The 25,366-nt window shown below is 45.7% G+C and overlaps 1 protein-coding gene and 1 long non-coding RNA gene across 5 annotated transcripts in view; one reads left to right on the forward strand and one right to left on the reverse strand.

The window, feature by feature from the left end:
- LOC119963045 overlaps positions 1-25,366 on the forward strand; it is a 53,809-nt gene that overhangs the window by 14,273 nt on the left and 14,170 nt on the right. For both annotated transcript variants that reach the window (XR_005460018.1, XR_005460017.1), the window contains one exon: positions 23,236-23,285. This is a non-coding gene — a long non-coding RNA (uncharacterized LOC119963045). The remainder of the gene's footprint in view (positions 1-23,235; positions 23,286-25,366) is intronic.
- LOC119963043 overlaps positions 13,172-25,366 on the reverse strand; it is a 133,502-nt gene continuing 121,307 nt past the window's right edge. For all 3 annotated transcript variants that reach the window (XM_038791551.1, XM_038791552.1, XM_038791550.1), the window contains 5 exons: positions 24,352-24,470; positions 20,235-20,370; positions 18,606-18,688; positions 17,802-17,949; positions 13,172-14,114 (listed from right to left, as the gene is read on the reverse strand). In XM_038791551.1, coding sequence (XP_038647479.1) covers positions 14,076-14,114; positions 17,802-17,949; positions 18,606-18,688; positions 20,235-20,370; positions 24,352-24,470 — 525 coding nt within the window. In that variant the 3' untranslated portion in view covers positions 13,172-14,075. The remainder of the gene's footprint in view (positions 14,115-17,801; positions 17,950-18,605; positions 18,689-20,234; positions 20,371-24,351; positions 24,471-25,366) is intronic.

Below are 25,366 nucleotides of genomic sequence, written 5' to 3' on the forward strand. Positions count from 1 at the left end.
AGAGGCAATTATGTTCTGGATTCCCACATCGGTGCATGGAGACGGGGACTAGAAGTTCTCGCAAAGGCAGAAACAGATGTAGCTATCTGGGATGGCCACTTACAATAAGAAACATGGACGGCCGCAAAGCATAACGGGAAATGTGGACAATGTAAGGTTCAGGCAGGCTCAGAGCCTGAATGTATATTTGTGAGCGAAGAATCCAGACAGCATCGAAACCCCCAACCGATTAGCATTTTGATGGCCCATTTCCGTAAGACAAAAGACTGATACTTTTTTTTTTTTCAATTTAGATTACCCAATTATTTTTTCCAATTAAGGGGCAATTTAGCATGGCCAATCCACCTACTCTGCACATTTTTGGGTTGTGGGGGTGAAACCCACGCAGACACGGGGAGAATGTGCAAACTCCACACAGACAGTGACCCAGAGCCGGGATCGAACCTGGGACCTCAGCGCCGTGAGGCGGTTGTGCTAACCACTAGGCCACTGTGCTGCCCTAAAAGACTGATACTTGAGTAACTGATACAATTCCAGACATTTCGGCGCCACTCCCTGTACTTGGGAAGCATCAACAACAGGATCAATGACCACTTAAGATACGCCCGGCCATCAAAGCACCCGTCCCTTTATTGGCTCAAATCAAATACAGTGATCAAGAACTACCCAATTAATGGGGTCCAAACCGAAGGACCGCCCAAAAGAGCGCGATACTCCCCAAGGATAAAGAGAGAGACCGCCATGCGTTCAAACTCTCTTGGACCTGGCGCTCCGGCAACGTCCACCTCCAAGTGCAGCACCACCAGAAGCAAATTCAAGTTCAATGCCCGCTACCAGACGGATGAGCCCAGCTGAGCAGCAGTTACTTCTCCAGACCCAGTAGATCCAGATTCGAACAAAGGCCACTGTTCCTCTGACCTAAGCCAGGTTGTTATAGTTGATAGGTGTAGTTTAACTAGTAGTGCTTATAATGCATGATAATTGTGAGTGTAAATAAAGTACCATTGATCTTGAACTAACTAACTGGTGTTTGGCTCTTTGATCGGTATCCGGTTGAACCGATTGAACGAGCTGTTTAGCTCACTCGGCTAAATCGCTGGCTTTGAAAGCAGACCAAGCAGGCCAGCAGCACGGTTCAATTCCCGTACCTGCCTCCCTGGACAGGTGCCGGAATGTGGCGACTAGGGGCTTTTCACAGTAAATTCATTGAAGTCTACTCGTGACGATAAGCAATTTTCATTTTTAATTTCATGAATCTTGTGGGTGGTATCATTTGATACCTGGCGACTCTGAGCAATATAATATCGATATCAAAAGAAAGAAGGGCAACCTTATTGATTGCCATATTTATAGCAGGTAAAAAACGGCAACACAGATGGACAGAGAAGGCTTGGGCTGAAGTTGCAGCAGGAGACAGCATGGCGGATGACCGGAGCTCTGGCTTGTCGACCCAGTGGTCAACGGAGCAGTTGATGCAAGTTATCCAGGAGGGCTACGCCAAACAGAAGCAGGACTGCTTGGACCTGATTAAAGAGTCAATTGCGCGGCTAGAGCTTGGATTGGATGCCCAAGATCGGGCGATCCAGAAAATACAGAAGGCACTGGCTGACCAGGAGGATTATTAAACTGCGGTGGAGATGGAAGTGGGGCTGCTGAGAGACCTCCTGGAGAAGGTGGAGGATCTGGAGAATAGGTCCTGCCGGCAGAACTTGAGAATCGTTGGGCTCCCGAAGGGGTCCAAAGGAGCGAACGGTGGGGCATACATAGCGGGCATGTTTGAGAACGTCTGGGGGAGGGGACATTCTCCCAAACCTTGGAGGTGGACAGGGTTCACAGAGCGCTCGCAAGGAAGACGCGAATGGGAGATTCCCCCCCCCCCCCAAGGGAGGGTGAGATTCCATAGGTATTTGGACAAGGAGCGTATTTTACAGTGGGCCAAGCAGACATGGAGCTGTAAATGGGAGAAGAGTATCCTGCGGATCTATCAGGACCTGAGTGCGGAGGTGGCCAGGAGAAGAGCGAGGTTCAACCAGATAAGGTCGACCCTTCTCTGGGTCACGTATGAGGAGCAACATTTTTGTTTCGAGTCGCCTGAGAATGCGCTGGACTTCGCAAAAAGGAAAGGACTGGTGGCCGACTGAGAACTTTGAACTTTTGCTGCAACATTCATGTTGAAAAAAGTTTCTTGTTTTTCGTACTGTGGACGTTATTTGTAATGTCTTCTGTATTGATTTGGGGTCAGTTGCAGAACTGAGTAAGTTCTACATTTGCACTGTTGGGGGATGGAGGTGTATTTGTTAGATGCTGGATCTTTTGCTTGATCTTTTCTTTGTTTAGCGTTTTTTTTGTCGGGTAATTGTGTTGGGATTGTCTTTCATTTGAATATGTGTGTATGAGCGGTGGGGAGGGAACAATAGGTGGGGGAATGTCTGGCACCAGGGGCGGGAGCCACCAAGCTATCTGGGCGGGCTAGCTCACAGAAGCGCAGTGGGAGGTGAGCAGATGTTAGGCTTATCAAAGGGGTCGATTTACTTTGTGCTGTTACTAGGGGAGGAGGGGGGGAAATATTCTGTTGACGAGGGAGGGATTTTTGCTAAGGGACAAAGAGGAGGTCGGGAGGGGCGGAGGCTGCCTGGGGGCGGGCCGGTGGAGGCGTGGGGCGCGGGCTGTAGATTGCCCAAGAAAGGGGATGGCTGATCAGCAAAGGGGGGGGGGGGGTGAGCCCCCCAACTAGGCTGATCACTTGGAATGTACAAGGGCTAAATGGGGTGGTCAAAAGGGCACGCGTGTTCGCACATTTGAGGGGACTGAAGGCGGACATGGTAATGCTACAGGAGACGCACCTTAGAGTAGCTGACCAGATTAGATTAAGGAAGGTATGGGTCGGACAGGTTTTCCACTCGGGCCTAGACTCAAAGACTGGAGGGGTCACGATCCTGATCAACAAGTGAATGGTGTTTGAGATGGCAAGAATGGTTTTGGATGAGGGAGGTCTATACATTATGGTCAATGAGAATTTGGAGGGGGTGCAGGTGGTACTAGTAAATGTGTATGCGCCAAATTAGGATGATGTGGAGTTTATAAAGAGAATGCTGGGGAAGATACCAGACCTGGATTCGCATAAATTGGTCATGGGAGGGGACTTCAACACAGTTATTGACTCTGGTTTAGACCGGTCAAGCTCAAAAATTGGCAGGGTTTCAGCAATGGCAATGAAACTTAAAGGGTTCATGGAGCAGATGGGGGAGTGGACCCCTGGAGATTTGGGCAGTCGAGAGTGAAGGAGCTCTCTACTCACACGTGCATAAAGTCTACTCCCGGATTGATTTTTTTAACTTTGAGCAGGACTCTACTGACGGGGGTGGTGGACACTGGGTACTCGGCGATCACAATCTCAGACCATGCCCCGCACTGGGTTGACCTACAGGTTAGTAAAGACAGTAACCAGCGCCCACACTGGAGGTTAGACGTGGGACTTTTAGCTGACGAAGAGGTTTGCGGGCGGCTGAGGAAATGTATTCAGAACTACCTGGAAGTCAACGACACGGGGGAAGTTTCGGCAGCAGTGGTCTGGGAGGCATTGAAGGCGGTGGTTAGAGGGGAGCTGATCTCGATACAGGCCCACGGGGAGAAGGCAGACAGGGCAGAGACGGACCAACTGGTAAAGTAGATATTACAGATCGACAGGAAGTATGCGGAGACCCCAGGGGCAGGGCTTTTAAGGGAACGATGGAGGCTACAGGCAGAGTTCAGCTTGTTAACCACAGGGAGGGCAGTAGAGCAGCTGAGAAAGGCGAGGGAGGACGATTTATGAACATGGAGAGAAGGCCAGCAGAATGCTTGCACAGCAGCTTAGAAAGAGGGAGGCAGCCGGGGAGATAGGGAAAGTAAAGGATGGGGACGGGAACCTGGTTAGAGACTCAGCAAGGGTGAATAAGGCATTTAGGGATTTCTACAGTAGGCTGTATAGGTCGGAACCCCCAACTGGGCCGGATGGGATAAGGCACTTCCTCGGAGGGCTGAATTTTCCGAAGGTGGACGGGGAGCTGGTAGAAGGGCTTGGGACCATGATCGGGATGGAAGAGATAGCAGAGGGTCTGAAGGCCATGCAGTCGTGTAAAGCCCCGGGGCCGGACGGGTACCCAGTGGAGTTCTATAAAAGGTTCTCTGGGATATTGGGGCCGCTGTTGATGAGGACATTCAATGAGGCAAGGGAGCGTGAGGTGCTTCCCCCTGATGATGTCACAGGCCACGATTTTGCTGATCCTGAAGCGGGTCAAGAACCCGGAGCTGTGTGGGTCCTACAGGCCGATATCCCTATTGAATGTGGACGCCAAATTGCTGGCCAAAATTTTGTCCTCTAGGAGTGATGACTGTGTGCGGAACGTTATTGGGGAGGACCAGACGGGGTTTGTTAAGGGAAGATAATTGGTGGCCAATGTAAGAAGGTTGTCCAACGTGATCATAATGGAAGATAGGGAAGTGGAGGTAGTGGTCGCAATGGACGGAGAGAAGGCTTTTGATTGCGTAGAATGGGAATATCTGTGCGAGGTGCTGGGACGGTTCAGATTTGGGCGGGGCTTTATTGACTGGGTCAGGTTGCTGTATCAGGCTCCTGTGGCGAGCGTACGGACGAATAGGACAACATCGGATTATTTTAAACTGCACCAGGGGATGAGACAGGGATGCCCTCTCTCCCCACTGTTGTTCACGTTAGCCATAGAGCCGCTGGCAATTGCACTGAGAGCTTCAAGGGGGTGGTCAGGGGTGGGGTTTGGTACACAGAGTCTCGCTTTATGCAGACGACCTGCTCCTGTATGTATCGGACCCAGCAGAGGGGATGGAAGAAATCATGAGGATTCTGGGGAAATCTGGCCGGGTTTCGGGGTATAAACTAAATATGGGGAAAAGTGAGATGTTTGTGGTCCGGGCAAGGGGACAGCAAAGGCAACTGGGGGAACTGCCGTTTAGAATACTAGGGGGAAGCTTTCGATACCTAGGCATCCAAGTGGCGCGGGAATGGGAATGGTGGCGCAAGCTAAATTTGGCCTGGCTAGTAGACCAAATGAAGGACGATTTTTGGAGGTGAGACGCGCTCCCATTGTCACTAGCTGGGAGGGTCCAGATGGTGAAGATGATGGTCCGCCCGAGATTCCTGTTTGTGTTTCAGTGTCTCCCCATCCGTGGTCCATTTTTTAAACGGGTCAACAAAGTGATCACTGGCTTTGTTTGAGCAGGCAAGACCCTGCGAGTAAAAAAGGGGTTGCTTGAGCGGAGCCGGGGAGAGGGCGGGCTGGCGCTGCCAAACTTCAGTAATTACTACTGGGCGGCAAATATCAGGAAGTAGGTGGTGGGGGGGAGGGAGGGGGGTGGGGGGATTGGCATGAGAGCATATGGAGGCGGCTTTATGCAACAGCACCAGTTTGTGGGCGTTGATAACGGCGCCCGTGCCATTCCCGCCGGCACGGTACTCCACCAGCCCCCAGCCCTGAGAGTCTGGGGACAATGGAGGAGACATGTGGGAGTGGAGGGAGCATCGGTCTGGTCTGCAATCTGTAATAATAGAACATAGAACAGTACAGCACAGAACAGGCCCTTCGGCCCTCGATGTTGTGCCGAGCAATGATCACCCTACTCAAACCCCCACGTATCCACCCTATACCCGTAACCCAACAACCCCCCCTTAACCTTACTTTTTAGGACACTACGGGCAATTTAGCATGGCCAATCCACCTAACCCGCACATCTTTGGACTGTGGGAGGAAACCGGAGCACCCGGAGGAAACCCACGCACACACGGGGAGGACGTGCAGACTCCGCACAGACAGTGACCCAGCCGGGAATCGAACCTGGGACCCTGGAGCTGTGAAGCATTGACGCTAACCACCATGCTACCGTGCTGCCCCTGGGAAGGATGAGGGGGGGGGGGGGGTCCGGAGATGGCAGAGAGCAGGGATTGAGAGGATGGGAGATGTGTTTATGGAGGGGAGCTTTCCTAGCCTGAGGGAGCTGGAGGAAAAATTTGGATTGGCGAGGGGAAAGGAGTTTAGATACCTGCAGGTGCGGGACTTCTTACGTAGGCAGGTTTCAAGCTTCCCGCTCATACCACCAAGGAGGATACAGGACAGGGTAGTTTCATAGCATTTGCAGTGCAGAAGGAGGCCATTTGGCCCATCGAGTCTGCACCGGCTATTGGAAAGAGCACCCTACTTCAGCCCACACCTCCACCCTATCCCCGTAACCCTGCAACCCCATCTAACCTAAGTGCAATTTAGCATGGTCAATCCACCTAACCTGCACATCTTTGGACTGAGAGAGGAAACCGGAGCACCTGGAAGAAACCCACACAAACACGGGGAGAACGTGCACATTCCACACAGACAGTGACCCAAGCGGGAATCGAACCTGGGTCCCTGGCACTGTGAAGCCATAGTGCTAACCACTATGCTACCGTGCTGCCCGTTTCCAGAGTGTGGGTTGGAGAAGGGAAGGTCTCCGACATCTACAGGGATCTCATGGGGTCAGAGGGGACGCAAACGGAGGAGCTGAAGCGCAAGTGGGAAGTGGAGTTGGACGGAGAAATAGGGGATGGTCTCTGGGCGACGCGCTTGAGTAGAGTCAACGCATCCACAACATGTGCCAGGCTCAGCCTGATACAGTTCAAGGTCATTCGCCGGGCTCACATGACAGTGGCCCGGATGAGCAGATTCTTTGGTGCAGAAGTCTGAAGTGTGCTGGAGGACCAGCGAACCATGTCCACATGTTCTGGACATGTCCAAACCTTAGGGGATTCTGGCAGGAGTTTGCAGATGTCATGTCCACGGTGTTGAAAACAAGAGTGGCACCGAGTCCAGAGGTGGCGATTTTCGGGGTGTCGGAAGATCCGGGAATCCAGGAGGAGAAAAGGGCAGACTTTCTGGCCTTCGCTTCCCTGGTAGCCCAGAGACGGATATGATTAGTTTGGAGGGACTCAAAGCCCCCAAAGTCAGATACCTGGCTATCTGACATGGCTAGCTTGCTCTGTTTGGAGAAAATCAAGTTTGCCTTGAGAGGGTCAAATAAAGGTGGTGCCTGTAAGGGAGGAAGACGGCTTTTGCTCCATGTTTATAAATTCATGCACATTGTTTATTTTGTTGTAAAACCAAAAATACCTCAATGAAATGTTTATTATAAAAAAAGGAGGCAATAGCAGGACATTTAAAAAACATAATGCAATCAGGCAGAACTAACATGATTTTGGGAAAGGAAAATCATGTTTGACTATTAAGAGTTCTTTGAGGAAATTAGTAGCAAGGTGGATGAAGGAGAGCCTATTGTGTGGTGTACATGGATTTCCAAAAGGCATTAAAAAAGGAACCTTGTAAAAGGTTAGAGAAATGGTTAACAAACAAAAAACAGAATAGAGATAAATGGGTCGTTTTTGGGTTGGAAAATTGTAAGAAGTAGAGTTCCACTGGGATCAGTTGGGGCCACAATTATTTAGGTTTTATATTAGGAACTTGGAAAACGAGACCAAACGTAAAGGAACGTAGGAGCAGGAGGAGGCCACTTATCCCATTGAGCCTGCCATTCAATAAGATCAGAGCTAATCATCCACTTCAATGCCTTATTCCCACAGTATCTCCAATCAGAACATAGGAGAGTAGCTAAATTCGCCGGTGACACAAAGATAGGCAGGAAGTAAGCTTTCAAGAGGAAATAGTCCAGAAAGGGATTTAGATAAGTGAGTGGGTGAAAATTTAGTGGATGGAGTATAATGTGGGGAAAATGTCTGGAAGAATAGAAAAGCAGAATACTATTTAAATGGAGGGAAACTGCAGAACTCTACATTGCAGAGGGATCTGAGTAATTTGGTACATGAATCACAAAAGGTTAATATACATGTACAACAAGTGATTAGGAAGGCAAATGGAATGTTGTTCAGTGCAAGCGGATGTCATGATATGCAAACATGCAGCTAATGAACACTTAGAATAGGACACGGCCAATGAGCAGTCAGGACACTCAGGGGTGGTATCTCACTAGAAAAGGGATGAGGCACTCACGCCCCGCCTCTTTCCACAGACCAACATCTACAGAGTGAGACAGGGTGTATCTTCAGCATCACACCCCAGCACGTGGCTTAGAGCAGGCTGGTTCAGTTAGACTGAGTTACTACAATTAAATTAGCAGAGAGTCAAACTCATTGAGAACTCTCCTAATAGTTCAATAAACACATTGAACTCATTTCAAAGTCTGGAGCATCTTTTACTTAAAACTGCATCAAGCGACAGCCTGTGTTATTCCAAACTACACAACACAACAGCGGAATCAAGTATAAAAGGGGAAATTTGCTTCAGCTGTACAGGGCTTTAGTGTGACTGCACCAGGAATAGTCTACTGTTTTTGTCTCCTTACTTAAGAAAGGATATCATTACATTTACAAGCTGTTTAGAGGAGGTTCACTCAACTGATTCCTGGGATGAAGGAAAGGTTGAGCATGTTGGGCATATACCCATTAGAGCTTAGAAGAATGAGAGGTGAACTTTGAACATGTGAGATCCTGAGGGAGCTCGACAGGGTGGTTGTGGAGAGGATATTTCCCCTTGTGAGAACTAGGGGACACAGTTTAAAAATTTGGGGTGTCACATTTAAGACTGAGGTGAATTTTTCTTTCTGTCAGATGGTTGTTAGTCTGTGGAGCAGTGGACGCTGTGTCATTCAATGTATACAATGCTGAGTTAAATACATTTCTGATTAACCAATTATATGGGGGCAGACAGGAAATGGATTTGAGGCACAATCCGAGCAGTGATAATCCTATCAAAAGGTTGAGCAGGCTCGAGGGGTTGACTAGTGTTCTTGTGTCCCAGATCCAAAGATCTCTAATCTATCCATAAACACTTTCAAAGCTAATTCTTTTTGGAATTAGATTTGGGGTGCGATTCAGTGAGAAAGGTTTCGAAGTGTGGTAGTGAACGGAAATAGGGGCAGCGCGGTAGCATAGAGGTTAGGACCGTTGCTTCACAGCTCCAGGTTCCCAGGTTCGATTCCCAGCTTGGGTCACTGTCTGTGTGGAGTCTGCACTTTCTTCCCGTGTGTGCGTGGATTTCCTCCGGGTTCTCCGGTTTCCTCCCACAGTCCAAAGATGTGCAGGTTAGGTGGATCGGCCATGATAAATCGTCCTTAGCGTCCAAAATAAAAAGGTTAGGTGGGGTACTGGGTTATGGGGATAGCATGGAGGTGTGGGCTTAAGTAGGGTGCTCTTTCCAAGGGCCAGTGCCGACTCGATGGGCCGAATGGCCTCCTTCTGCACTGTAAATTCTATGATTCTATGAACTGCTGCGAGCTTCCTGGCGGTCTATTTGTCGCTGATACCCCCATTGAACCCTTTGTCACCTTCCACTTGGCTACTTCAGCATTTGCCTGGATGATATCCCAGCCTTCATAAGCTTTATTTCATCTAACATTTTTATTTGTATCCTTTCCTGAACCAAATACCTTTCAACAATCACTCCTACATTGACTCCTAGATGCCCAATACTTAGATTGAACATTCTCGTGCATCTGTTTGAATATCTCCATTGCCTAACCCTTACATATTACGAATATACAAATTAAGAGCAGGAACAGGTCACTCTGTCCTTTGAGCCTGCTCCGCCATTCAATAAGATCATGGATGATCTGATTGCAACCTGAACTCCTAGCCTCGATAACCTTTTAACCCCTTGCTTAACAAGAATCTATCTACCTCTGCCTTAAAAATATCCGAAAACCCTGAGAGTACCAAAGACTCACAACCCTCAGAGAAAATATTTTTTCTCATCTCTGTCCTAAATGGGCGACTCCCTATTTTTAGACAGTAAACACCAGAAATGATAATAATATAATCTTTATTAGTGTCACAAGTAGGCTTACATTAACACTGCAATGAAGTTACTGTGAAAATACTAGATTCTCCCACAAAAGGAAACATCTTCTCCACATCGACCCTGTCAAGACCCCTTGGAATCTTATGTTTCAATCAAGTCAGCTCTTATTCCTCTAAACTCCAGCGGATACAAGCCTAGCCTGTCCAACCTTTCCCCATAAAGCAACTCGCCCAATCCAGGTATCAGTTTAGTAACGCATTTACATCCTCCTTTAAATATCGGGACCAATATTGTACCCAGTACTCCAGATGTGGTCTCACCATTACTCTGTATTACTGAAGCATAACCTCCCGACTTTTGTATTCCATTTCTCTCGCATTAAATTATAACATTCTATTAACTTTCCTAATTACTTGCTGTACCTGCATGCCAAGCTTTTGTGATTCATGCACCAAGACACCCAGATCCCTCTGCACCTCAGCTCTGTAATCTCTCACCATTTAGGTTATGGGCACGATTCAGCAGACTTGAAACTTAAAATAATATAAATTAAAAGGTCCCAATTATTTTTTTCCAATAAAGGGGTAATTTAGCCTGGCCAATCCACCTAACCAGCAAATATTTGGCTTGTGGGAGTGAAACCCATGAAGACATGGGGAGAATATGCAAATTCCACACGGACAGTGACCCAGAATCGAACCCGGATCCTCAGCGCCATGAGACAGCAGTGCTAACCACTGTGCCACCCAGCAGACTTGAAGTCTGGTTTTGGGCAGGGTGTTTCTCGGCGGCTGCTGTGCCAAGAATTGCCAGATATTCACCGGCACTTTGCTGTTTTTTGGGGCTTCGGGGTGTTTCTCCTCATTGAGGTTACACTTTAGTAGATTTCTTGCACTGGTGAGCTGGACTCGCCAGCAGGAAAGGCTCCTTGCAGATTGGGAAGTCATTTTGACCAACAGTCCTGATCTCTGCACACCCTCCAACCTACTAGTGATCCCAACCTCCCCCCCCCCCCCCCCCCACCCCAATGGCCAAGGCCCTCCTGGGGCCCAACCTCTAGCAGTGCCAACCTGGCATCTTGGCTCTGCCAGCTTGACATCCTGGCAGTGCCACCTAGGAGTCTCTAATGGCCTGTGAGATCCCCGCGGTGCTGTCATGTCTGGTCCACGTTTGTAGAATCCACTGCTAAACGGCGCCCGGTTGAAGTCTTGCATGTGGAGCCATTGACTCTCGTGAGCCAGGTGAAAGCAGCGTCCGAGTATTAAAATAAGCCTGATGGCTTAGATCTCGATCGTGCCCAGAGCGCTTTAGGTGATTCACGATCAGCCCAGTGCAGAGCCCGATTTAGGGCTCTCAAGGGATTCAGCCATTGGGCCTGGCTGAATGATACACGGTGGCTGCATCGCGCTCAATATGTTTATTTTTAATTTTTCATGGCAAAATGGACAATTTCACATTTTTCCATATTATCCATTTGCTAGGTCTTTGCCCAATCACTTCATCTATCTATATCTCTTTGTAGCCTCCTTATGTCCTCATAATTTACTTTCCTACCTATCTGTGTCATCAGCAAATTTAGCAACCATACCTTTGGTCCCTTCATCCAAGTAATTCATATAAAATTGTAAAAAGTTGAGGCCCCAGCACTGATTATTAAGATCACCACTTATTACATCTTGCCAACCAGAAACAGTCCGATTTATGCCAACACTGTGTATCTTGGTAGCTAGCCAAAGTTCTATCCATGCTAATATGATACCCCTACACAGTGAGCGATTATTTTCTGGAATAACCTTTGACATGGTACCTTACCAAATGCGTTCTGGAAATCTAAATACAGTACATCCTCCAGTTCCCCTTTGGACACAGCATACGTTACTTCTTCAAAGAACTCTAATAAATTGGTTAAACAATGTCCCTTTCACAAAACCATGTTGACTCTGCCTGAATAGCCAGAATTTTTTCAGGCGCCCTGCGAGAACATTTTTAATAATAGCTTATAAGGTTTCCTCTATTATGGATGTTCAGCGAACTGGCCTGTCGCTTTCATGTTTCTGTCTCAGTCCCTTTTTCAAAAAAGGAGTTACCGTATATACTCGCGTATCCTACGATCTCACGTATCATGCGACCCCTAAATTTTCGTCCCCAAAACATGATTTTATCATATATCTTATGTATCATGCGAGTCACTTTTTTGAGATACATCGAGTGGATTCTGTTGTGAAAACTGTTCGTGAATCGAACACCGATATAGCAATCATTCCAGCTGCTTCACTAGCGTCGTTCAGCCACTTGACGTATCCATTAATAAGCCATTTAAAGACAATATAAGAAAGAAATGGAATGACTGGATGATGGAAGGAGAGAAATCATTTACGAAGGGAGGGAATATGAAGGCTCCGGATTTGCCTCTACTGTGTTTGTGGGTAAAAGAAGCATGGGCTGAGATAGATGGAGATTTGATTGTTAAAGCATTAAAAAGATTTTGTATCTCGTGTATCATGCTACCCCCCAAATTTAGGTTACAATTTAGGTTTTCAAAAGTCACATGATGCACGAGTATATACGGTACATTCATTATTTTCCAATTTCGTGGAACCCGCCCCCAATCTCGGGAATGTTTCTGTAAACTCACCAATCAAACCCTCCATTCCACTCTCACCAGCCTTTTAAAAATCCTATTGCCTTTGCTCCAACATTGATGATCATGTTTTCAAAATCTAGGCGTCAGACTCTGGAATTTCCTCCTTAAGCCTCTCTGTTCCACCTCCTTCTAAGGCCTTGCTGAAAATCCATGCTTTTCACCAAGCCTTTGACTTACTACTGCTAATAATTCTTCTTTTGCCTCCGAATAGTTTTGTCTAATTTCATCTCCAAAGTGCCGATCTTCCACATGGAATCTGCTATATAAATACGAGTTGTTGAAAGTAAGAAGAGTACCTTTCAGACCTCAATGTCCAGAAGCACTTTACAGCCAATGAAGAATTTTTAAAATTGCAGTTGCTGTTATAACGTAGGGAAATGCAGAAGTCTTTAATTTTAAACACAGTAATGTGCTACAAATTTTAATGTCACACTTGGACATTTAATGCTGTTCTTTCAAAATCACTGGTTTGAAATCTTGGAATTCCCCACGAACACCATCACCAGAAGGACTGCAACTGTTCAAGGAAAAGGGCCACCATCATTGACTCAGGGTAATTAGAGATTGGCAAGATAGCCAGACTTCTAAAGCTCCTCATATTCCATGTACAAATATAAAAATGTCTTCACAATGATATGGCCTTGCTGAATTTCTGAATGAAAGGAAGACATCCATGCTCAATGTAAAATAATGATTTTATTGTTTACAGAAAGGAAATATGCCACATATACAATAATAATGCTTGACATAAACAGATGCCTTTTCCTAATTTAAACTATGAATTCAAAAATATTGCATATGAAGTCATCTGTTTTAGAAGTGTATAAATCAACAGAAATTTAGTGATTTTCTTTATTCACTTCAGTGAAAAATATTGTAACAGACCTTAAATTGCAAATCTAGAATGAGCATCTTAGTTACTGCAGTCTTCTCACTAGCCTATTTTATAAAATCTAAACAGCTTAACAAATCAAAATTAATACTAAAGACGTACTGTGTCGTTGATCCATTAGATATAAAAAAGGTATAAATGCATATAATAAAATGTTAAAATCTTTTGTCAGCAAGACCAAAAGAAAGCAAATACAAAATTCACATCCACGGTATGTAAGGTAGGTTTTGCCAAGCTTTAGAGTAGAAAACATAGAAATAAGAGATTGTAGCAACTTTGCAAATTGTGCTATCAGATCCCAAGCATGAGAAATGGTTCGGTAAGGAAATGAGCAATTTCCAGTCTCATATCAACCAAGTCCCTCTCCTCTGCATACTTTCAACATCTTATATAAAATTTAAGTTCTGAAGCAAAAGTTCTGCACTGCAAAGAAAAAATGCTTTCAATATATAGTGCTTCTAGCTGGCTAATGTTAAAAATTCCAAAGTTGGAAGAAACAATCACAATTCAAGTCCTTTCTATATCATGTGATTATGTACAACACTGGGCTTAAGCCCCACTAGAGGACTTCAGAAGATACTCTGGGCAGAGATTTTAGTATAGTATTGAAAGAAAAGGTCCTTTACTACTTTCTCAGAAAATGTACTAAATTCAACTCTGCCAAGGCCGTCCATATCCCATTTATGACTTAAGAAGTGGTCCTTGAGCCCTCCAGTGCAGCATCAACCTGGAAATAAATATATATAAGTTTTCAATTAGAATAGTCTGGACAGTCAGTCTGCCGAACACAGTCTGGACATTAGACAAAGGTGATGGGAACAGGGGCCTGTTCCAGGAGCCTTATCAATTGGCAGAGCAAATTGAAAATGGGTGCATGCACAACCTACAATTGTCCATCATATAACAATAACTCATTATTTTTCACTTAATCAAATACAACCCCTGGGGTATGTCCATTTCAAGGGAAGTTAGGAATGGACACTCATATACAACAAATACATTTTTAAAATTGTGTTGCAAGCAGGAAAACGTAACATTTAAAATCTATGTTATTAGAGACATCTATCCTAGAAGATGAAGTTGGATAGGATTAGTTAGATGTAGAAAGATAAAAGGAGGCTCCTGTGGAGGATAAAACCCTACATGTGGAGTTGGGCTGAATGACCTATTCTTGTATAATAAAAGCAAACTACCGCAGATGGTGGAAATGAAACGAAATGAAAATCGCTTATTGTCACAAGTAGGCTTCAAATGAAGTTACTGTGAAAAGCCCATAGTCGCCACATTCTGGCGCCTGTTCGGGGAGACTGTTACGGGAATTGAACCGCGCTGCTGGCCTGCCTTGGTCTGCTTTCAAAGCCAGCGATTTAGCCCTGTGCTAAACCAGCCCCTGAATGGGAAATAAAATCGGAAATAAAAATCAGAAAATCACTGGATATACTCAGGGGGTCTGGCAGCATCTGCGGAGACAGAAACAGAGTTAACATTCTGAGTCCAACATGACACTTCTGCCTTTTCTGTCATCTATATCGCATGTAATTTTGGTCAATTTGACAGGAAAAGATCCACCAAAACTAAAGAAAAATCCCACCACTGGAATAATATTTTTGAGGCTGTTTGTAATAGGGTTGTGATATTTTAGCAATCCGCCACTGCAGACCAAAACCTGCATAAAAACAATTTCTTGCCACAAAGGGCTCGATTCGCTGGCCGCGTTGCATTCGAGCGAGAGCACAATGCGGCTGGAGAAGAGAATCCCGGGAGAGGCCTCCTGTGGGACTCCTGGCAGCCTCCGTGCCTCGCAGGATTCACCCAAGTCCCCCGAAGCGTTGGAATCGGAACTCTGCATTAAAGGGGCGGGACAAAACGGCGCTCGTAGAAGTAGGTCTTAAATCTATTTATGGCCTACCTACCCAGTCTACACCAGCCTTCCTCAATTCTCCGGCCTCCCCAGCGAGGCTGCAGTCAGGCGCCAGTCAGTACTGATCCACAAGAATGTTTACCAGGTGGAAAGTCACCTCGGAGGGTCTCCCAGGACATTGGAGGCCCCTGGGCAGTCAGGTCAGTGCAGGGTGGCCCCCTGGAATGTGGACACCTAGGCACTGTCCAGCTGGCACCTTGGCACTGCCAAGTGGGCCATGCTGATGAAAGGAGGGTGGAGGGGGAGTTTGAAAGATGTGGGTGTGCAGGGCAGGTAAAGTAGGGGCCTCCAGGAGGTTGGGTGTAGACGGGTGGGGGTCATGGAAGGGAGGGGCCGCTGTAAGCGACCCCATAATGGAGTGTCCTCACTTGGGGGGTGTGGGGTAGTGCCCATGAGTGTGGGAGACCCACAAGCTCATCTAGCGATCGGGATCCCCTTTCAAAATGGTGGCCCAATCTCTGACTTCAGCTCCACAGCGCTGAAAAAAATTCTAAAGGTGTGATCTTCTCAAAGGGGAACAAAGTCCCCGTGTGTCCATGTTTAGCAACGTGTTTCCGGCACTTGCAGTGCTGAGAAACACATGGCTATTTAACGCCACTTGCTTTGAATAAGGGGCCTGAACGAAGAACATGCTGACGAGGCTGCACATAGCCCCATTTTGTACAGTGGGGAGCTCTGCTCGCCAGAACTCCCCATTGTTGCAAGATATCGGGACGTCATTTAAAAATTGCATCCCAATCTCCGAGGCCCCAAAATGAATCCCGACCTCTCTCTCCCCCCCCCCCCCCCCCCTCCCCAGCCTGAACGCAGCATGGGGTGGTCCCCTGCTTCCCTGCCACCCCCCATGCACCCTCAACACCCATGGCGGGCAACCCCCACCCGATCACGCATGCGTAGAAAATGCCATCTTGGCACCTTGGCAGTGCCCACCTGGTACCCTGGCAGTGCCCCTGCCAGCTGGCTGCTCCATCAGGAGACCTCGACAGTGCGAGGCTGGAACCCAGATGGCACTGTTAGTGTGGCAGGCTGGCACTGCCATGGTACCCAGGTGGCACCAGCAGTCCTAGATGCTCAAAGGCCATGGAGCTGAGGGCCTCCAATCCCGTTGGAGACCCCCACGTGTGGTGTTCTGTCTGGTGTCCGTCTGGACCAGTACCAAATGGCACTTGCCCGATGTCCACGAAGCGAAGGGATTACCTCGGGAATCTGCATATTAGAGTGAGTCTTACTGCCTCGCTCTAACATGCAGATTTGCCAAAAGGCAATCCCATCCATTGTTGGCAGAATTCCCCTTGCAATGCGTCGCGAGATTGCGTTGAATTTTGTGAGTCGTTGGGAGCCGGGTAGATCCCAATCACACTGCGCCATGGCGAGATACTTTTCCGGCGCAGCTTGGCCAGAGGTTCGTGCACTATCTGTGGACTAAACCAGTGAGAAGCTCCCCAGGGCCCAAAAAAAGTGACTAAAGTGTCATTGGACTGCGGTGGAGAACTTTCCAGCAAAGCCGGCAGGAAGCTCCCTGAAAAGTCCGCCAGAAATGAAATTAGAAATTTTTTCCGAGAGTCGTGCCCAAAGTGACAGACCCACAATTACTATTGCTACTCTTTTGTGCTTTAAACAAAAAACTCAATAGTATCTCTATGCTGTTTAATTTATATTCTCTTTGCAAATGTAACAAAAGTGAAAAAAGTCAGAAAAATGTTCAAAGGTTATAAGGAAGATTTAAGGAAGAAGGGGAAAGTTGGCGGGGTTTAGGGAGCATAATTCTCGCAATTGAAATCGTGGACACTGGAATTTGAAGTGTGAAGTCAAATGCCAGTCACTCCCTAAGCTGGAGTGAAAAGCTGTGCACCTAACAGTCTTTTTGTGCATTCTCTCTTTAAAATCATCCTATTCTATTAACTTTTACAAATAATTATTTACATTTAATTTTCTGGTGGTTTTTCAGAGCATACATTTGGTCGCTTTCCTTTCAGCATAATTACTATAAATATGTTCATCAAAACAGAAAAACCTATCACAGAAACACAGGAAACATCTTTCAGCCATTCAAGGCCTTTCTGCCATTGTACATTGAGGAGATGGAAACTGGACAAAACCTCATCTTTGTCATGCAATAAAGCTTGTAACTATATTAACTGGAAATATAGTAAGTAACTTACAGGTTGGAAGTAACTGATTTGCTTTGCACCTTATGTAATGTCAATTTTGGGCATGTTATTTACTTTAAAAAATGTTAGAAATAAGGTACATTTTGGGGGGAAAAAAACATCAAGTTTTACTTCATCTGCCATATGGAGATTTTAATTAAGCATTAATTCACTTGAAATTGAGGATGGATATCGAAGTAAAGGAATGAGCCCTATCAGAAATCAATTGCACACATAATTTCAAATGAAATTGTTTGATGTTTGTTTCCTTGATTACCACACGCAGCTAGAGTTAGACTGTTTCTACCAAGTCGAAATTTCAACTCATGAAATTCTAACATACCATTTTGATCATATCGCCAACGCTAGACTTAAACTTTTCAATTTCTTTTATTTTGAATTCGTTTTTCAGCGATGTGGTCACCAGCTGCCATATTCTTGACTTGGGATTTGCGCCTCGGGTCTTCATCCTTCCTGCGAAGGATTTCCATCTAAAATGTAAAAGTAGTTCATCGTTAGCACATTTTACATAACAAAACGAGAGCATTACAGAACATAATTTCATTATATTGGTTAGTGAGTAAACTGAAGTGGGGCCAGCCGGGTGTTATTTAATTTTGATTTATGTCAAGGCAGGTTCTTTGGCAAAGTTATTTAAAACATAGTTTAAATTATGGGGTAGGATTTACCGGCCAGCCGTTGCGTGTTTTTTGGCGGCAGAGGCGACCCATCAGCGGGATTTACCGACCTCGCCATTGTCAACAGGATTTCCTGATGACTGCACCCCTCGTCACCGGGAAACCTGACAAAGAGTCATCTGACTCGAAACATGAGTTCTTTTCTCTCCCTACAGATTATGTCAGACCAGCTGAGGTTTTCTAACATTTTCTCTTTCGTATAAGGATTTGGCAATTCCTTGTTACACAGTTCACCAGCTCCTAATGGTTCTCACAGGAAAAAAATGAGATTTTTCCAAACTATGCTGCAAATATGTGAGACTCAATTACTGGGACCAGAGCTTTCCTGTGAAAATCTGGTAAAGTAAGGGATGGTTGAAGGCAGTGTCCAGAGTTAGTTTTTCAAATGAATGAGGTAAGGAGTTGAATATAGCTTTCTATGTAATTACCTTATGGTTTTAGATTTTTACCTTGCGTCATGAAGATCGTATTTAAGCTTGTACTCAAAGTCTTTGGCTGCTTTTAATACTGTTGTCTTAAGGTCTTTGGACACCTGAATAAACAATAAGAGTTGGATTTCCAATAGAACATGTTGTACAAAGAAAATATTCAGAGCCCTTACTTTACTGGTAAAGGTTTCATCTCACTGACACTCAAAAGATCATAAAGAGAAGTATGAAGAGGCCATTCAGCCCATTAAGCCTGCTTGACCATTCAATGAGATCTGATCATGTCTGATCTGATAAAAGCCTTCACTAACTCCACTTTACTGCCTGCCCTTGGAGATCAAAAGTCTACCTTAGCCTGGAACGTATTCAATGATACAGCCTCCACTATTAATTGTTTGAATTAAGGTTAAGTGTACACTTGGTGGAAAGCAGCCATTGGATAATTGTGCACATATAAATTGGTTGCACCTTTAAGGGGATTTCAATTAGTTTATTTGTCAAAAGAATATAAAGAGACTTTTTAAAAATTCCTTCATGGGATGTGGGCATCACTGGCTGGACCAGTATTTATTGCTCTTCCCCAAGGGCATTTAAGAGTCAACCACACTGCTGGGGATCTTGAGTCACATATAGGCCAGAGCAGGTAAGGTTGATAGATTACCTTCCCTGAAGGGCATTAGGGAACAAGATGGGCTTTTTACGACAATGGTTTCATGATCATCATTAAACTTTTTAATTACAGATTTTACTTAAATTCAAATTTTTACCATCTGCCATGGTGGGATTCGAACCATGATCCCCAGAGCATTATTATGCTGGATCTCTGGGTTACTAGTCCAGTGACAATACCACTATGCGACAATACCACTACACAATTGCCTCTGGTGGGTTGTAGAGTTAGAAACTAGCCATTTGTAGTGTCTCACATTGTGAATAATTCTGAAACTGCATAAAGATTTGCTTCTGATCTCCGTCTTTAACAACTAGCGAGAAGAATTTTATCATGACCTTGTATAGCCATGCCCCTGTGCTCGTGCTCGGCCTATTTTACGAAAAGAGCATTATCCTAAGTGAAAGAACCCAGTTCTCATCAGCGTTCTGCGAGACAAACATCACCTTGAAGCAGCTAGGTGCCAGGTCAAATATTCATCCTTTGGAGCAATGTACAGAGAGAACACTTGGTAAGTCACTGATCACATGTGAGTAAGGCCAGGATCAACGGTTTGTGATTATGCTCTGTGTTAGGATTTACATAGAAACCAATAACTGAGAAAAAGAAACAATTGGCCTCAGTTTCCTTGATCAGGATGCGGGGAGAATTGAGTCATTTTGGGATTTGGAAGAGGATGTGATCTGCAGAAGGAATGGGGACGATAAACTTTGAAATAGACTTTTAAAACAACAGCCATGGAAAGCACAAGTGGCATCAAGGAGATAAATGGGAAAACGAGGAAAAGCAATACATAGGTTACTTCAAAACAATTGGAGTAAGGATTGAATAAATGCATAAATAATTCATAACAAAACTGGAGATTTGGTTACATTTACAAATATGGATCAATATAATAACAGATACCTAAAGTGAAATAATCAAAACAGATTGTCACATACTAATACATTCAATATGTGCAAAATAAAAGAACTAAATACCTTTTCTTTCGCTTCTTCAATACTTTTCATACTATAAACTTTCACTAAAAGGTATTTCAGAGATAGTACGAGTGCTTCATTGAACAAATTTTGTAGCTTTGTTCCATTAAATGGAAGTCTTTTCTTGCCCATATACCTTTGAAAAGAATAGTTATGATACAGAGTACACAGGTTCAGGAAGTGCTACAAAAGAAATATGGAATAGATCAGCAGAAAGGTGAACAATGCAACATTTCTCTCGGCATTAATCGATAACTGTCAGACGTTGTAAATGTAGAAACTCCAGCATAAAGGTAAATGGCCAGTGCCACTACTACTCCTACATAATGATTTTATAATAATCTTTATTGTCACAAGTAAGCTTACATTAACATTGCAATGAAGTTACTGTGAAAAGACCCTAGTCGCCACATTCCGGCGCCTGTTCGGATATACAGAGGGAGAATTCAGAATGTCCATATTACCTAGAAGCACGTCTTTCGGGACTTGTGGGAGGAAACTGGAGCACCCGGAGGAAACCCACGCATACACGGGGACATTGTGCAAATTCTGCACCGAGTGACCCAAGCCGGGAATTGAACCTGGGACCCTGGCGCTGTGAAGCAACATTTAAAGGCAGGTGACTATCCTATTTTCTTCAAAGGAATTGTTGAAATGAAAATTGCTTAAACCTCATTTTGCATGTCCTACTTAAAATTAGCATTAATTTAGTGTTGATGTGTTCATTCTAGTCACAAGCTGACCAACACCCACTCCAACAGATTATCAGTTCATTTATCTCATTGCTGTTTTGAGGACCATAATGTTGGCAAATTGTCTATTGCATTTTATACGTTCCAACTACAGCTTTACTTAAAAAGTTATTTATTGGCTGTTAAGTGATTTGGATATCTTGAGTGCATTAAAAATGTGGTGGCCATGGAGTGAACGGTCGCACATTTGGCTGCTCCCGCCCTTGGTGGTTTTTCTGTGGCTTTTAAGCTGGATTTCCACACGGATTTTTCGAAAAACAAAGGTGTAAAAGTGAGAAGAGAAGGTGACCACTAGTTTTGGAGTTGCGACCAGGAAAAAATCGAAAAAGGAGCAATCAAAAGTAGGTTGGAAGCGAGGGCCAGAGTTCGAAGGAGGCAATGGCAGGGACACAGGGTCTGACCTCGCCAGCTCAATGATCGATGGACCAGTTGGTGAACTTCTTGACTGAGAAGTTCACTCAACATCGCAAGGAGTGTGCGGAGGACCTGGCGGTGGATTTGATTAGGGCGGTGGTCGACCGTGTGGAGGAGAGATTGACCCAGGGACAGGTGATCCAGAGGCTGGAGGAGCTGGCGGCGGAACAAGAAGAGCAGTCCACCGCGCTGGCAGCGGAGATCGGGATGCTACAGAACCAACAGAAACGACTGCTGGAGAAAGTGGAGGACCTGGAGAACCACGCTCGGAGACAGAATATCCGGATCGTTGGTCTGCCAGAGGGGAAGGAAGGATCGGATGCCAGTGCGTATGTGGGGAAGATGCTGGAGAAGCTGATAGGGAAGGGTGCGTTCCGCAAGCCGTTGGAGGTGGACCGGGCCCATAGAGCGTTTATGCGTAAGCCCCAGGGCCGTGAGCCCCTGAGGGCGATGGTGGTGCGACTGCATCGGTTCCTAGATCAGGAACGTATCATGAGATGGGCCAGGCAGACGAAACGGTGCATGTGGGAAGATGCTGAGATCCGGTGTACCAGGACTAGGGAGCAGAACTCGCAAAGAAGAGGGCGAGTTTTAATAAGCTCAAGGTGGCCCTGTATGAGAAGCAAATAAAGTTTGGACTGCTTTACCCGGCCCGTCTATGGGTGACCTACAAGGGTCGGGAGCTGTACTTTGGCTTGCCGGGGGACGTGACGGACTTTATGAAGGACAATAACCTGATGGGAAAACAAAAACCTTGAACCTTGTCTGTGGAGAACTGAGTTAGAAGTTATATTTCGTCTTGTAAAAACCTTAATCTTTGAACTTTGTAATTTAATTTGCGATGTTCAAAAAGTTGTTTGAGATTCTGCATGTATAATTCCTTTTTCCTTTTTTTCTCCTCGATCTGTTCCATCTGGCTCTGTTCAAATATGTTTGACTGGATAAGATTTTGTTAAGGGAAATGGGGTGAGCCTTTGTGCTTGGATCTTGGGAGCAATTGTTTGTTTGTCTTTTGTGCTTTTTGCCATTGTCCTGGAAATGAGTGGGGTGGAGGGGAACCAGCAGGTGGTAGGATGCTAGACGCCGGGGCGGGAGCTGCCAGGCAAGCTGGGAGGGCTAGTCCACGGAAGCAAAGTGGGGGGTGAGCTCAAGATTAATGTGGGAGGGTAGATGGGGGGGAGACCATTCAAAAGAGCCTGTGAGTTCACACACTTGAGGCAACTGAAGGCGGACGTGGCTATGTTGCAAGAGACGCACTTGAAGCTGCGAGACCAAGACAGACTGAAGAAGGGTGTTTCATTCAGGATTAGACTTTAATACAAGGGGGGGGGTGGCAATTCTGGTTAATAAAAAGGTGGCATTCGAGGTGGGAAGGATCGAGGCAGACCCGGGGGGTAGATTTATTATGGTCAGTGGGAAGCTGGAGGGAATGGCTGCATTGTTGGTGAATATATACTCCCCAAACTGAGATGATGTTGCATTTGTCAGGAGGGGGCTGGGGAAAATTCTGGACCTGGACTCGTACCAGCTGATTATGGGGGGGTGGGTTTAACACGGTTCTGGATCCGAGACTAGACCAGTCACTAAAGTGCTGTCAATTTCCAGTTGAGTACTTCAAAATCACTCGAGTGAAGGAGGCGATGGGAATGCACTTAACTCTCTTTGAAGTGGTTGATGTTTGTAAATACTGGTCAGATCACTTCAAAGTTATTGAACCATGAAGGAAGGTAAATGAAGCAAGGTTCACAGCTGTGTGTGTGTGGAAGCTGTCAAATGTGTGGCTCGCCACTCAAGGATCTGAAGTTTAAACATAGGTCACTGCTTTCTCTTTCCAGGAATTGACATGTGTGCTTCCTCAGTCTGAGCCAACAGGTGTATTGCCCAGGTGAGTGTTACAGCAGTAATTGTTTTTCACTCTAGCTTCCAGACAGTGGGTCTCTTTTCTGTGGGGGCCTTCCTAACAGGTCTCTCTGTTTTCATGGGGGCTTGCAGACAGAGGTCTCATTTCTCTTGGGTCTGTGAGGGGATCCCGGGAGGGGTCCCTTCCTTTAGGGATTGTCGGTGGGGATCTGCCTATTTAAGGAGTCCCTGGGGGTCCCACTTTTTAAGGGTATCTGCGGGTCTCTTTCTTTAGGGCGTCTCTGGGGGATCCCCTATTTAGGGGAATATCTGGGGGTCTCTATTTAGGGTGTCTCTGGGATGGCTGTGGGAAGGGGTGGTCTGGTGGGGGTGGGGTGGGTGGGCAGTTCTGGCATTGTGTGGGGGGAGAGGGTGGCCCTCAGATGGACTTTGGGGCCAATACCTGTAGTGATTCCCAGCACAGAGGACCAGAGAATCACGCGGGAGAATATGGTGCCCAGCCTGTTAAGTGGATGCAATTTGGGTCATTAAGACTCATTTGCATCCTCCTCCCACTGGTGTGCGGGCACGAACCTCGATCCCGCTGCCAGCAGACAGCCGGAGCATCCATTTTTTTCCCCGACGCCCAATTCTCCGCCACATTGGGAACCCCACTACTGGCGACGGGTGGCAGAGAATTTTGCCCATTAACTCTGGGAAATTACTTATTGCCATTCAGGTCTCCCAGGTACAAAGTTACTGCCCCATACCATTTCACCAGGAGAGATTTAAAGGACAGTGGCTACAATACCTGTCGGCCCAGTAATAATAGGAAGTCAAATAGCTTTTCAGTGAGCTAATCATAACTGGAATGTTGATGGGATATTAATCATCCCCCAATTATACTTCAATCACACTAGCTCCAACCTATTGTGTAGACAATGATACTGCCATAATACTGAAAAAATGGGATCTATCACTATCATGTTTGCCCCTAATAAGAGGAAGAGCAGGAGCAGGAAAATATCTGAATGAGTGGTAATTTCACCATCAATTTGACTGTGTTCAAAATGTTACAGATATTTAATTTAAAATTTTTTAAAGGCACTTACCAGTCAATACCAGCATCCAATTCCTTTTCAGCTACCAACCTTACAAGCCTTTGCATTTTGTCAGTGTCTTTTTCAAAATGTTGGGAAAGAAATGTACTAAGATCATAAATGGCAGATTCCTGTAGGTAAAAAGAGCCAAAACAACTTATGGGAAATGATACGGCAACGGTTAAAAGAAATACTCCGTCTGCTGAAAGAAGAAGAAATACAACTAGAATGTACATTGCTCCATCGTTAGCAAACATACAGGCAGATTATCCTGTTACTGCAAAGTGTTGCCAAATAGTTTGTGAACAGTACAAGGTTGAATTGTCGGCTGGTTAGGACAAGCATGATGGACATCATGATCTTTTCTGATGTATGACAATGTAAGAAGTCTGGAGGAACTAGTCCTATATTCCTTTTCTTGACATGATGGTGACACTCAAACAGTACTGCTCCATTTGTGCTGGAGCCAATGAATAAACTAGGTTGGGCAAAGTAATGGCCAGAGGTTGGTTGTACATGAGATGTGCCTTTAGATCATGATAGAGGATTTGTGGGGTAGAAAGGATAGAAATGAAGGTCAAATGGAAGCCACAGTGTGGAAGCACTTGGGGAAAGCAAAGTCACATCATTTTTTTTACTCATTCATGGATCTCTGGGGAAGCCAGTATTGCCCATTTCTAATTATCTTTGAGTAAGATGGTGGTGAGCCACCTTCTTGAACCACTGCGGTGTGTGTGGTGAAAGTACAGTGCTGTTCAGCAAAGAATTCCTGGATTTTGACACAGTGATGATGAAGGGATGGAGTTATATGTCCAAGTCAGGATGGTATGTGAATTGGAGGGGAACTTGAGGGAGAGCAGTGTGCTTGTTGCCCTTGTTTTTGTAGATAGCAGAGGTTGCAGTTTTGTGAGGTGCTGCTGAAAAAATGGGCGCGTTGCTGCAATATCGGGACAGCATGGTAGCACAGTGGTTAGCACTGTCGCTTCACAGCCCCAAGATCCCAGGTTCAATTCCCAGCTTGGGTGAC

This window comes from Scyliorhinus canicula, chromosome 3, assembly GCF_902713615.1.
Source record: "Scyliorhinus canicula chromosome 3, sScyCan1.1, whole genome shotgun sequence".
NCBI lineage: Eukaryota > Metazoa > Chordata > Chondrichthyes > Carcharhiniformes > Scyliorhinidae > Scyliorhinus > Scyliorhinus canicula.